Below are 14,874 nucleotides of genomic sequence, written 5' to 3'. Positions count from 1 at the left end.
CCTATCATACTACTGATCATATATACAGAGGAACTAAAATCAGTGTGACAAAGAAATTACTACACTCATGTTTACTGCAGCACCAAGATACATAGTCACTAAGATACAAATCAATCCAGGTGCCCATCAGTGGTGGGTTGACAGACAGAAAGAAAGAAAGAAAGAAAGAAACAAACAAACAAACAAACAAACAGACATTTACAATAGACAAGTTTTCAGCAACATGCAAAGACTGACTGGAAGGCCCTGCATTAAGTGACATAAGCCAGGCACAGAAGGGTTGTTTTGTCTTTTATGGTACTAGGAAGCAAGCCCAAGCTAGGCAAGTATTCAACCACCAAACTACAACTCTAGATGACCTGAAATCCTGGATTCACTTTGTAGACCAGGATGGCCTCCAACTCACAGCAGTCCACCTGCCTCTGCCTCCCGAGTGCTGGGATTAAAGGTGTATGTTACCACCGCTCAAACCCAACCACATATCCTTAAACACACTGAGGCTAAACAGTTACTTTCATGGTACTGAGCAGAGAAAGGTACTTGGGGTGGAGAGATGAGTGGTGGATACAGATGCTGTTAGATACAAGTTCAATAGCATAGTAAAGTGACTATGTTTCATAACAGTTAACTGGGCACTTCAAAATAGCTAGTGGAGAAGAGTTTGATTTTCCTGACATGAAGAAATAATAAACAGGGCAATTACCTAACCTGGTCATTACATATTGTATACATGTACTTATACCTCAAAAATGTGTATAATTACTGCATTGATTAAGAATAAAGTATACCCAAAGAAAGAAACAACATGCTTTAAGCCCTAAGGAGGCCTAACATTTTCAACAATCCTTCTTGCTCAACATGTTCTTTTTACATCATTTCTTTTGTTTTGTTTTTTTGTTTTTGTTTTTCGAGACAGGGTTTCTCTGTGTAGCTTTGGCTGTCCTGGACTCACTTTGTAGACCAGGCTGGCCTTGAACTCACAGCGATCCACCTGCCTCTGCCTCTCGAGTGCTGGGATTAAAGGTGTGAGCCACCACGCCCGGCTACATCATTTCTTAATATCATCTTTGAATCAGATTTTAAGGTACCACAAATTTTAGTGGAGAATGATATAAAATCAATGCTCTTATGTTCAAGCTGTTTTCTCTGTTTTCCTGTTATCTGGCTCTGAGTAACTAGACATTTTTCCCCAGGTCATATCAGGCTATTAGAAAAGATCAAGGATTCAGAAACACAGAAAGTCAGCGTGACATCAACATGCCACAGATTGGACAGTCAATTCAAAAAGAGAGTTCCAAAGCTGGGTGAGGTGGCACACGCCTGTAATCCCAGCACTCAGGGAGGCAGAGGCAAGCAGATTGCTGTGAGTTCAAGGCCAGCCTGGTGTACAAAGAGTCTAGGACATCGAAGGCTACACAGAGAAACTCTGTCTTGGAAAAAAAAGGCGGGTGGGGGTTCCATTAGAGGATTTGTAAACAGCATCATAAAGACAGCTACCATCTACTAGGCCTTGAGCAGAGGCCACGCCCTGGTTAAATGTTTCCCACCGTCAGCTCATCAGGCCCTCACCTGTGAAGCATAAACTATTCCACTGTACAGATGAGGTGAAACACAAGGCCTGTTCATAATCACACTGCTCAGAAAAGGAAAGATTTAAGTTTTGCTAAGCATGGCTCCAGAACCATGTGTGAAATTAGGTTCGCTTCTGTATTTCTTAGTCAAATGCCTTAGTTAATGGTTGTACCCTGAATGCTGAGAAAATAAAGCTGGGACAATAAGATCACTTTAACACACGTACCAGCACATCCCTCTTCCTGAGCATGGGACAAGTGAGAAAAATCACAGGTGGGGATTTGGGGGAGGGGCACAAAACAGTGTCCTGACAAAAAGAGAAACCAAGAGATGTGAGGCAGGCTGCCCCTGCCCCGTGCACTGGAAGCTGGCTTCCCAAGGCTCCCATCCATGCTGGATCACAGCCTCTCTCCTCCTTACCACATCAGTCCAAATAGCAACGTCCTCTCACCTGACTAGCAAGAACTCCCAGCTAAGGGGTTAGCTAACAAACAGCTTAATGGAACCAGCCCTTCCAGTGCTTATAGATGAGGATAGGTTTTTTTTGGGGGGGGGGGTTGTTTTTTTTTAAAACAAGGTTTCTCTGTATAGTCCTGGCTGTCCTGGACTCCCTTTGTACATCAGGCTAGCCTCGAACTCATGAAGATCCACCTGCCTTTGCCTCCCAAGTACTAGGATTACAGGCATGTGCCACCACCAGCCTGAGAGCAGGACAGTCTTCAAAGCTAAATAAAGCCTTCAAGAGCACCGAGAATGAATAAATCCTAATCATAGTTGGTAGACATTGTGAATGAAAAGTTCTGAAAAGAAGACAAACCTGGCTGTGAGCAAAAATTCCTGGGAGGAGTCTGTGACTGCAGAAACCAACTGGCTCATTAGAATCTCGGTGCTGTGGAGAGACTGGAATGCTGCAGGTCCAGAGGCTACAGGACCTTCCCTCAAGCTAAGCTCTGGCTGGCTCTCTAGAACAGTCTTGCCTTGCTCCCCACGCCCCACCCCCACCGCCACATCAGCACTGACACCTTATGACAATAGATAAAAACCTTTTAGAATATATTGACTTCGCAGACAAATTCCACCAATCTAAAAAGCTAGGAATGCGTCAGAGAGCATTTGGGGCCTTTAAGAAAGCCTCACCTGTCTTACTGTAACTTCTTCTCTGATAGACTCAACAACATATTTTAAACGTGCCTTGACCTGTAAAAAGTTTGTGAAACTGCTTCTGTGTTGGAACAGGGAATTTGGGGTAACTTAAATCTGTGTTCCCAGGCCATAGTCACTCAAAATGGCTTCCAAATAAACTCTCTCTTATTCCCTTTAAGATGAGAGCTGTGGTTTTGGTGTCAATACCACCATGACATAGAAAGACTTCTAGGGTATCATATTAGAACCCCGCTTGAAAAATTAATAACATCTGATATTATTGGCCATACTGTACTAGTGCCAATGCTAAGTGTTTATCTATATAATCATATTTAATCTCAATAAAACTTGAAAAGGAGATAGCAACCAGTATCTCAGATAAAGAAACGAACCTCAGATGTGGTCACACTGCCAATTGGACAATAAAAAATAAATACAGGTTGTGCTCTTTTCATAAACTCTACTGCCTGCCCCATTCGCTTACCACCATTTTTGGAGATGGGTGCAGCATAGCCTCATTCCTTCAGCCCGTATACCCCTCTTAAGATGTGGCATCCAATTTAACACTCCAGGTTGCTGTAACAAAAAGCCTGATAAAAGCCACCTACAGGAGGAAGGGTTATTTTGGCCAGTGTCTTAAAAGGGAAACAGCAGTCAATGTCCTTCGTGGGGAAAGGCATCAGCAGGAGTTTAGGGTAGTTCCCCTGCATCCTGACAGGAAGCAGAAAGGTATGGCTGCTGGCACAGTTTGCTTGCTTTGTTCCACGTAGTCACGGAATGGTGTCACCAAGAGCTAGAGTGGGTCTTCCCCCCGCAGAGAGCCCATCTACAAACTCCTTCACAGGCGCGCACCGACATTTGTCTCCTAGGTGACTCTCAAGCCTGTCAGGTGACAGTGAATATGACTATCCCACGGGGAGGACCACGGCAGGTACTGGGAGGAGAAGATGGTCCCAGATCACACTGATACACAGATACCCCATCCTGGGTAGGTATCAACCATCACAAGGACCTTCACACAGGACACCTCCAGGTCAGCAAGAATGCTCCAAACAAAGGGTCATAAGCACCGGTTCCACTTAGGATACTGGGAAGCTAACTGGATGCATAATTTGGATTTTAAATGTCATCAGGGCAGCACTTTTATCGTATGAGAGAAAAGATGCTTTCACTCCTACTGCTTTTAGCACATGATGAGAGATTATGACAAACAGACACAGCTTAGGAACAGACAAGGAAAAAAGCAGCTTCTCTTGATGAGAGTCAGTATTAACATTTTCCTAAGACTAGACTCAATAGAGCTAATATAAATGGGCCAGAATAATTATGGTTCTGAAAGCTCATCTATCTGGTTAGACTATTATCCAAAAGGGACTGGCTAAGACACAGTCCTTAAGCAAATTCATCAGCACGCTTTGTTAATTGTGCATCTGCTCTCGCTCTCAACAGGGAACACAGGGCTCCTCCTGAGCCGGAAGTTGAGAAGGGGACACATTTCTGATCCCTCAAGACTTTTGGGTGCCTTTCTGGGAAATTTTTATTACTAAGCTGTGTCAGAGAATCATGCTGTAACTAGCCCTATCCCCAGGAATCCTGGGATTCCATTCTCATTGTCCTTGAAAAAGCCAAAAAAGACACAAGAAAGAAAGAAGAGAAGAAAGAAAAAGAAAGGGAAAAAAGGGTGCGTGGAGGGGGAGGTTGCAGAACAGGACCAACAGGATCTTAGTCAGAGAATATCAAAAGCTCAAAAGGATTCGTGACTCCAACTGTACATCCTCCAATCCACAGAGGGGGTGGGGTGAGGAGAGAACAAATGACTTGAGAGAGAGGGTAGAAGCTTGCCATGAGCCAGAGGTGAACCTTAGCTGAGCTGGGTTGTTATTAAATTCATCACACTTGTCATTTGCACTTCAAGGGCCTCGAGTTCCAAAGCTTTACCCAACATTTAGTGAGAGCCCTGGGGGGTTGGAAAAGGCGGCCAGAATGGTAAACTGTAGGGAAGGGGGTACACTGGGAGCCAGGCAAGGGCAGCCTACTGCTAGGACAACCCAGGGGGAAAGGCCCTGCTGGAGCTTTAATGGGGAGCAGCAGGCCAGGCTTCTTTGGGCATTCTCTGTCTACCTGTGACAAACACTGCAGCTCTGAACAATGAGGGCGAAGTTAACCTTAAGACACAAGATCTGGACAGGAGAGAAAACACAAGGACAAAGAAAGTAGAGGAAGAAAAGTCTGTCTAGGGGCTGGTGTTCTCTTCCATCTTGCCACCTAGTTCCTCAGGATAATACACACACACACACACACATACACACACACACACACACACACCACCAGCTCTTCTTCACATGTATGATTCTGTAAAAAGTACTTAAATCTTTGACCCTTAGTCTCTTCCTTTTCAGAATAATGATTATAGTTGCCTGCTTTATAGAGTTGCTGGAATAATTAGGCAAGAATGCATACAAGGGGGCTGAGGAGATGGCTCAGCAGTTGAGAGTACTACCTGCTCTTCCAGAGGACCCAGGTTCAATTCCCAGCACCCACATGACAGCTCACAATTGTCTGTAACTCCAAGATCTGACACCCTTACACAGATTTACATGCAGACTAAACACCAATGCACATAAAATAAATAAATTAGTTTAAAATATATATATATATATATTGAACATTGAGTTCAATGCTTAGCACATGGAAGCTTATTATTATTTTATTGTCATCACTGCTATCATCATTGTCCTCCCAAAGGGAAACTGCCATGACCTTTAAACAGAGATTAAACGAATCAGAAATGAGAAAAAGGAGACCACATTCCCATAAAACAGAAAACCCCAAGTCTAGCCCACCCCACAGTGGTCTTGGGGACAAGGAAGCTGTCTCAGGCCTCCTCCTGCCTGCTCCAATCTGCAGGAAGACACTTACCGAGTTCTGACAACTGAGGCAGCAAGTGAAACAGGAAGTCAACAGCAGCCCAAGCAGCATTCCTTGAGGAGCCATTCTAGTTGAGGGCAGGTGCGGAAGAACCATAAGCAGGACCTGAGGGTACAAGCATGGAGACAGAGGTCAGCGCCTGCTTGCCGCTATCACGATCCCCATGGCAGCGCTTACACCACAATGCCAGACATTTCCTGCCAGAAGTGTAGCAGGCCTTCCACTACTGCTAGATAAACCTCTATAGCTCCCACCTCCACCTCCCATAGCTCAGTGATATGCCCTGATTAGAAACGCGTTTGCTGTAATAGCCCTGGCCCTCCCTTCCTCACTGACAGTACCTGGGCTTGTGGAAAGTGTTACTGGCTACAGTGGGAAAAGGAGGAAGTAACCACTTGAACTGCATGTGATCAGAAACAAGACCAAGTCCATATCAATATCTGTAACATCTTCTTTTAACCATATCCATATCACAGCTGACATACCATCAGCATCCTCTAACCTAGCAAAGCTCAATGTCTCTAAGCCACAGAATCTTCTGCACTACTTTTTAAATGACCAAACCAACCACAGCACAAATATTAGTAGATGTTAACAAGACAGAGAGACATCCTATATTTCTGGATTGGGGACAATATTGTTAAGATGACAATCCTAACCAAAACAACAAACAGATTCAGTGCATTTGCTATCAAACCTCATGGTGTTTTCTGCAGTTCCCAGCACCCATGTCAGGTGGCTAACAATCACCTATAATTGTAGCTCCAGGGAGTCTGAAACCCTCTCTTCTGGCCTCTGCAGCACCTACACCTGTGTGTAATGCTCATACAGTGGCACATTAGTATGCATGGTTAAAAATAAACCTAAAACAAAACAAACAAAAACTCTACATTTAAGCAGGCAGGAAGATCATTAAAGAGTTTAATGCCATCCTGGACTACTTTTTAAAAAATAATAAATAAATAAATAAAAACAAGCTACATTTAAAAAATGCTGCATAGCAATTTTGCTCCTAGGAATACAGCTAAGGGAAGTAGGAAGCAGGAATTCAAGCAGCTACCTGTGTATCTGTATTCAGAGAACTCTTCACAGTTCTCACCAAGTGCAGCTAATCCAGGTACCCAGCAACACAGGGGTTTGGGCAGGCACAGTGGCGCACACCTCTAATCCCAGCAGCTGGGAGGCACAAGCAGAAGGACCAGGACTTCAGAGCCAGCCTTGGCTGTATAGTGAGTTCAAACCACACTACATATGTAAGATCCCGTAAACACACACACACACACACACACACACACACACACACACACAGACTAAAAAACCTGCTACATAAACAGGATGGATTGTTAGTCATATAAAAATCATGAAATTGGATACACACTGCAGCACAAACCCCAAAACATTACATTAAGCAAAATAAGCCAGACACAAAATGGCATATATTAGCCCTCATGAAGTATTTAGATATCATAGAGAAAGAAAGTAGAATCCATCTTCAAGGGGTTGAAAGAAAGGGAGGGCGGGGAACTAATGTTTAATACAGAGTTTCTGCTTAAAGAGCAGTAATGCAATTTGTAACAGAAGTTGGTCAGTAAACTAGAGCGGACATTAAGCAGTACATAACCTAGAAGGCAGGAAGAAAAACCCTGAACAAGCACAACAAAACTTCACTCGAAGTGAGACTCTTGGAAGACGCATTATACATAACGTTCAGCCCTGATGCAACTGCCTCGGCAGTCTCCTTGGCAGTGGTGTAACAATCAGTTACAGAGAGAATTCCTGTATATCTGAAGAGTGTCATGTTTACGTGTGTGTCTCCTACGCCTGCTGCACTCCGCCCTGCTCCAAATGGCTGGCTCTGTCAGTGTCAGAAGTTACTGCCCTTTGACCAGCCCACGTCTTCCCAGGGCCAGACAGAAACCTTCCCTAAGGACATCTGTGGCCCTGAAAGAAAACAGCCCTGCTGGACCAGCACTGTGCTAAAAAAGCACAGGCAAACGGAAAAGCAACGGCTTAGCACTAAAAATAGCTGCTACATTCACCCAGCAGCAACAGCTTTTGCTTTCTGCCAGTCTCCCTCTCCATTTTTTTTTTTTAAATCACAAAATGGAACTGCTGAGTGCCACACAAGTTCCTCCCAGCATCCTGGCTTCCTGGGGGCACCAATCACACTGAGAGATGGAGAATGAGTTCACAGCAACTACACTGTTCTGAGCAGGTGCCTGGCCATGTCCAGGGTGATAGAAAGAGTGAGGCTGAGGATGGACAAGGGAAGGGGCTGGCATATTAAGAGAGGCCAGGGAGGCCCAGGGAGGAGGGTCTCAAGAGAGCACAGCCCTAGACCTCCCAATGCGAGGCAGGAAATTTTGGGAGACCTAATGTTATCACAATATAAAACAAAAGAAAATAGGCAGGCATTGGTGGTTCACATCTGCAATCCAAGGCCTTGGAAAGCTCAGTCAGGAGGACCACTGCAAGCTCAAGGCCAGACTGCTGGACCGTGGAGTGAGATGCTATCTTAAAAGAAAAGAAAGAAAGGGAGAGGAGGGAAGAAAAACAAAGCACATTAACCCCAAAGCCAGAGATGCTCTTCACTGCGTGACAGCACTCATGCATACATGCATGTGCACATGCAGTCATATGGGCCCTTCCTAAGCCAGGGGTAAATACGCAACTGGCAATGAGAAGGACAAATGGAAGAAGTCAAGGGCAAAATGACAAATGAACAAGAAGCCCAGAAGAGACTGAGGAACCATAGGTCAGGGCCAGCCGATGCACACACAGCAGCTTCCTCACCTCCTTGAGTAGGAATGGGACTAGAGGGCAGAGAGATGTCAGCCCTCACAGGGCTCTCGTCACTTCATCTCCTGCACACACACTCATGTCAGCAGGAACATTTTCTGTCAATACAAAGGAAGAGAGATCAATTGAACATGGATCTTTCATCTCCCCTCAATAATTCCACAAGGACCACACACTGATTCCATCTGTTTCCCCTCAAGAGAGAGCAGCAAAGAGTTAGGAGTGGCCTGAGGAGAGATCTAGGTCAAGTGAGGTTAGGTCAAAGGAGTAAGTTTTCCTGGGCTTTGCAGGGATATGCAGAGAACAAGTACAAACGGCAGCATGTAGCAGGGGCAAGTGTCCGTCCTTTAAGGCCTAGCCTGCAGCCATGTCATTTGGTTTTGGTAGGGAGAATGCAGACAAAGCTTGCCTTGAACTTTGGCTGAAGCCGGCGGAGAGGGAGAAAGCACATAGCTCCTGTTTTGCCAGGATGATCCAAGAACCACAAGCAGGGACCCAGGCATCTGGGACCACAAAAGAAAACTAAAACATTAAGCCAAAGTCATGGCAGCCCACCAGGCCTAAGGGGAGTGCCCTCCCACAGCACGTGGCCCAAGTGCTTGTGGGTTCACCTGCATGGCCTGCCAAGCAACCCCTCCCATCGCGCTTGGCCTTCACAGACAACACATCTGCAAACTTCACATTTATGGCTTCATCCAACTTAAAGCACCCTCAGTCCAGGAAAGAGGAAGCGATCTCCGTGTCCCCCAGAGACACTTTCCTTTAGTACCCTGGGCTCTGACAGGGAGATAGTAAGGTACTTGAGATGGCCGTTCTTCTATCAAGACTGGCCATTTGGAGGCGGTGCCTCTACTCGAACAGAGGCCAGGCACTCTCAACAATCTGTACGGTCAGTTTACCGTTGCCCATAAAGGCCTTCGGGGAACGGCTGAGGAGAGGCCACCAAGCTCCCACCTCCCTGGCACCTCATGGCACTCTGTCCCTCCACTCCAGCCACACAGACTGGGCCTACGGGAAACAAGACAACTGCCAGTAACCTTACACAAGAAAGCAAAGAAGATGGCAAGAAACCAGTAAAGGGAGGGCGAGAGGACTGTGGGTCGCAGGCAGGTTCTGACAAGGCTGGCTGCCCCACGTCATGGGCACGGAGCACAGGGGAAAAAAGAGAAGGCCGAAACATGGAAACGTCCAGTGCGAGGCAAGCTGTATGAGCAGCCCATCTTGGTGTCTCTGAGCTTGGTCCTGTCTACAGAATGTGGAAACATACTGTTTTCCTCCATCTTCTAGAAGACGTGAAAGGGCATAGATTTCACATTTCATTTATAAGGAGAAAATCATAGAGAGACAAAAAGATTGGGCAGAAAGCATAGCACAGTGACTTAGAGTCAGACAGCCTTTAAAAGATCAGTTCTGACAAACTCCTAGCTACATGATCTCGGACACAGCTTTGGAAAGGATGGCTCAGTTGGTAAAGGCGCTTGGCAACATGCCTGATGATCAGAGTACAGTCCCAAGGACCCACATGGCAGAAGGAGAGGAGTCCCACAAGTTGTCCTCTGACCTTCACACACATGCTGTGGAAAACATGAACCCACACACATAAAAATTAAATAAATAAATGTAATTTTAAAAATTAAAGACACACTTTTGCTAAGTTTTACTTTTTTCACCTATAAAATGGGCATAAGAGTTTTTACTATGAAGAATGGACAGAAGAATTAAATAAGTAAAGAATGAAAAGTATTTGGTGCAGCAGCCAGTACTTAATTGCCCTCCACCTTGGGGACAGTAATTACCGTGGTCCCTGACCCCACAGCCAACCAAGGCAGACCACAAACCCAGGAATCACATCCTAGGGCCCACACCTCTTCCAAGCCCCACACAGTCTCCAGCTAACCCACAGGCTTTTGGTGGGTGCCTGCTCCCAGGAGGGGACAGCAGATGTTAACGAAAGCCCCCACACCTGAGTATGGCCACTTCTGAGCTAAAATCCCAGGGCAGATCCAATCCACTCAGAGCTTTCTCAGCATACTAGCATCCAGAGAGCCAGGCCCAAGCACACAGAACTGCCAGCTGCAGGAACAGCTGTGAAACCACCCTGTGCTTTGCAAACTGAAGGTTAGAAGACGAGCTCGTCCCACAGACACATTCATTACTATTTATGGGCCATACAAACGCACACACAGTCACTCACCTCTCCACAAACAGAAGCTAGCCACCTAATTTAAGCAGACAAATATGAAACGCAAAGAGGACACTGAAAGGACAGCCCTGACATGGAAGAGCAATGTGCAAAGGCTTAAGAAAAGAATAACTTGAAGGGCAAGAGAAATAGTCGAATAGGCGTTCTCCCAAGATACAAACTAAGCAGAAAGTCAAGAAAGAACAGAACACAGAGTCTGTGACTATCAAAGGAAATACAGCTGTCTGCTGCAGCCCACCCACTTGCCGGCCACACTGCACTGAGAGGCATCTGTACAGCAGGTGCTATATTTGCCCCAAGTAGAAAGGCCATTCCTGTGGTGAAGCAAGGAGGGATGTCGCTCAAATCCAGGGTAGCCAGGAGCAAAGGTGAAGAGAGGAAGATAGAAAGTTCCAGAGGTCACTCTCACAGTCCTGAAGGGACAAGCCCAAGAGGCCTCTCCGACAGCAGCACAGGGCAGATTCTGGTCCTATCAGACAACACAGGAGGCCGAGAGAGCTCGATAGGCCCAGCTGGGAGCAGAGCCCTGCAAGGAGAGCAAACAACACAGATGTAAAGAGCACTGAAGACACATTCAGTCCTTTGTGCTCCAGGAGGTGGGAGGACGTGACCTACCTCTGCCCACTGCAGTAGGACGAAGTACATATTTTCAAGAAAGTAGCTAAATAGATTATCAGAAAATTGCAATCTCAGAGACAAAAAATAATGGCTCTATCTAAGAGCAATCAAGAGACAAGTAGAGTGATTGACTAAAAGGAAGCCTTGCCTGTCCCTCTGCAGATTGGCCGCAGCCTTCAAAGAATCTCAATGTTGGAAGCTAAGGCTCAGTTTTCATTTGGCTTGCTGAAATCCAGATGACAAGGCAGCTGCTTAATCAGCCACAGAGCACAGCAGTAGAACCATGAAGGTTCTGATAACTTCATGCCTGGTGAAAACAAAAGCAAAGGGAAAGTGGGTAGGGCAAGGATTTTGGTGCCATCAGAACAGGAGTGAAGACCAAAACAACAGAAGCAGAGTCACTGTCTCATGGAGAAACCTCAGAGAGCAAAGGATAACAGAACAAAAATAGTCTTCAGTGCCCACTGCAGGTTAGGAAAAGAAAGGCATCAGGCTGAGACGCCAGAGGAGCAGCAGAAAGATTAGTATGCAGAATTACACAGTCCGAGAGAGCAGAGGCTCCGTGGATGAGCACAGCTGTCCCTAGAAGCCATGGGTTATTAGGTGAGAACCCCAGTGCCAAGTATGGGATACATTTCCATGTCAGGGACGCCCCCAGAGGTACGCAAAACAATACAGACTAATGCAATTGCTCTTGGTTACACATCATGACAAGATGGTCAGACCCTCACGCTGAAGGCATCACACACTGGATACATGACAAGCTGGAACTGACCTGAGAATCTCCTTCATGCTGGCTAGCGTTGGAGCTGCTGGAAGGTGCGATGGGAAAGAATCATCGTCAATGATCTTATCCAACAGCGGACTGAACCTGAGCACCACAAAACCAGCTTGCCAGGCAAGGTATAACCATTGGGGCAACAGCAGCATGACACTATGGGAGGTAATCAACTGCTTTCTGACTAGATTAGAGGCCCACTCCATAGCAGGGAATTCAGGACGAGGACTGTAAATCTGGTCCATGACTACAGAGGTCATAGGCCCTAGTGCAGAATCTACTGCTGCTGTAGATGGACCTGCTGGCAAGTTGCTTTTATATATGTTTACATCCATAGATTAGACTGGTCTCGATAACCAGCACTTGATGAACGTTTCTGCAGTAGGCAGTAGTTAATGCAGACTCATACCTGGTTAAAGAGCTAAGAAAAACTGACTAATGAGTATCCTCCCTCCCTCTCTCCTATGGCTCAAGGAATATCACCAGAAATGAGGCAGAAAGAGAGCCAGAATGGTGCAGAGTGGTATGAAACACTCTCTTATGGACGTGAGATATGGCCATTGCACTCATGAACACACAGCAGCTGTGGCTACCTGCATAAGACCTACGTAAGGCAAAGCCAGTCAACTCCTACATGGATGGAGAGGAGCTCATGGGACCCCACCCTAGCTGAAGAGCTGCGGCAGTTAATAACTACTGGAGGAGTTATTTTTCTTCAGTGCTATAGCCACTGGTTAAGTCAAAGAATGAATAAAAACATTTTTTGAAAGAGAGCAAGAGAAGGAGCTGGAAAGATGGCTCGGCAGCTGGAGCACGTGTTGCTTTCCCAGAGGGCATGAGATCACTTCCTAACACCCACATCACACAGCTCAGAACTGTCTGTAACTCCAGCTCCAAGGGTTCAGAGGCCTCTGGACTCTGCGGGCACCTGAACTTAAATGAACATACTCACATGCAGATAAACACACCTACACATGATTAAAAATAATAAAAAATAAATTTTTTTTTTTTTTTTTTTTTTTTTTGGTTTTTCGAGACAGAGTTTCTCTGTGTAGCCTTGGCTGTCCTGGACTCACTTTGTAGACCAGGCTGGCCTCGAACTCACAGCGATCCGCCTGCCTCTGCCTCCCGAGTGCTGGGATTAAAGGCGTGCGCCACCACGCCCGGCTAAAAATAAATATTTTTAAAAGAGATAATTACAAGAAAAATCAAGGTGTAGACAGCAACGTCAAGAAAGAGGTCTGAGTAAAGAGGAATTGATCACTGGATTTGCAATGAGGCAGCAAGAGGCCATTCAAAGAGGAGCCATGTGTTTTAAAAAAATGGAGGCATGAGGTAGTACACTTTGGAGTTTGGAGATTCTCAACATTCCACTGCAATCTTAATCTATTTTTAAAATACTCTAATAGTATCATAGAGGGATTCTCCATACCATGAAGCAGGTTCCTAGAATAATACATAGCCATGTCCCAAGGCACACATTCCCAGGACAGCGAGGGACAATCATCCCATCAGAGAACTGGGTTAAGGCGGCAAATTCTCCAAGGATCAACTCAAACCAGACATAACTGTACTGACTCCGAGCCCTCCGTCTGTCCTAGTCTGCTCAGAAGCGTTGGTTATTTGTTGAGTCCTACTGATTACAACTGTAGCAATTAGTGTGGAGCAGAAAAACACACTCCTTTCCCCATGTGGGTCTCCCAGTGCAATAACCCAGCATCCCAGAGGAAAATGAATTCTGTCAAATAATAACTACGCCCAACATGTGTAGAGCACTATCTATGTGCTGAGCAAAATGCTAAGCTCATTACTCTTCCCAATGACCCTCCAAGGTGGTTCTAACGTGCTGTTCATTTTACCCACGAGGGGACCACAATGCAGAGGTTAAGTAACTAGCCAGAGTTCATGCAGCCAGAGAGCAACAGAGTGAGAATTGAAATCCAGTTCAGCCCCAGAACCAGGCTCTCCATAGGCCAGGCTGGGTCTCCAGTGATCTGTGAAATCTGCCACAGAAACTGGGTCCATCATTTTATTTGTTTTGCAATAGTATAAATTAAAACTCACATTTTATGTCATGACAGAAAAATTTAAATGAGCCAAATAGGGCCCTCTTGTGGAAAGACCTGCTTCTATCATGTCCAGGCTACTGTGTCACACACACACACACACACACACACACACACACACACAGAGTCAGTATGCCTACCACTGACAAGCTCTAAGCACAGAATGAGCTAAGAAGACACTCCTTCATAATCGTTCCTTGGCTTTGCTGAGGTCCTGAGAGTGAACAGCCATGCTGATGGTAACAATCCAGGTTACAGGAAATGCTACTCCATCTCACCTCTGCTCCAGTACAACGACTGGGCTGACGCTGCTTCCCCTGACTCCGTGACTTTGGGCTAGATGATTAACGTGGCTAAGTCTCAATATCTTTATAAAGAGAATTGAAAATAACTACTTAGTAGTACAGTTATCAGATTAAATGAGATAGCAAAACATACAGAACAGTGTCTGAGACAAAGTAGAGGTTCAAAGAATCTTGTAGCTGAGTTGAATGCAGGGGTGCAAACCTCTGATCCCAGCACTCAGGAAGCAGAGCCAAGCAGGTCTCCGTGAGTTTGAGGTCAGCCTGGTCTACACAGAAAGTTCCAGGCCAGCTAGGACTACACAGTGTGACCTTATTTTAACAAAATTGAAATTGAAATTAAAAAGCTTGTAGTTCAATATCTATTACTAGAGAATATTCTGAGCAAAGCAAAGCAGTCAGGATCCCATGGCCATGCAGGATCGCCTCTGCCTCCCGGTCCAGCCCCTGTTTGGAGTCCAGCCC

At 45.7% G+C, this 14,874-nt stretch overlaps 1 protein-coding gene across 2 annotated transcripts in view; it reads right to left on the bottom strand.

The window, feature by feature from the left end:
• Positions 1-14,874, bottom strand: part of SIL1 (SIL1 nucleotide exchange factor) — a 228,937-nt gene that overhangs the window by 170,462 nt on the left and 43,601 nt on the right. Inside the window, exons 2-3 of one of the 2 annotated variants that reach the window (XM_084780062.1) lie at positions 8,437-8,540; positions 5,635-5,748 (exon numbers count right to left, since the gene is read on the bottom strand). In XM_084780062.1, coding sequence (XP_084636188.1) covers positions 5,635-5,739 — 105 coding nt within the window. In that variant the 5' untranslated portion in view covers positions 5,740-5,748; positions 8,437-8,540. The remainder of the gene's footprint in view (positions 1-5,634; positions 5,749-8,436; positions 8,541-14,874) is intronic. The other variant, XM_084780061.1, reaches the window with a different exon arrangement.

The sequence above is a fragment of the Acomys minous genome, assembly GCF_964271855.1.
Source record: "Acomys minous genome assembly, chromosome: 4".
Taxonomy (NCBI): Eukaryota; Metazoa; Chordata; class Mammalia; order Rodentia; family Muridae; genus Acomys; species Acomys minous.
The sequence above is the reverse complement of the archived record's forward strand: the minus strand, read 5'-3'. Positions and strand labels throughout refer to the sequence as shown.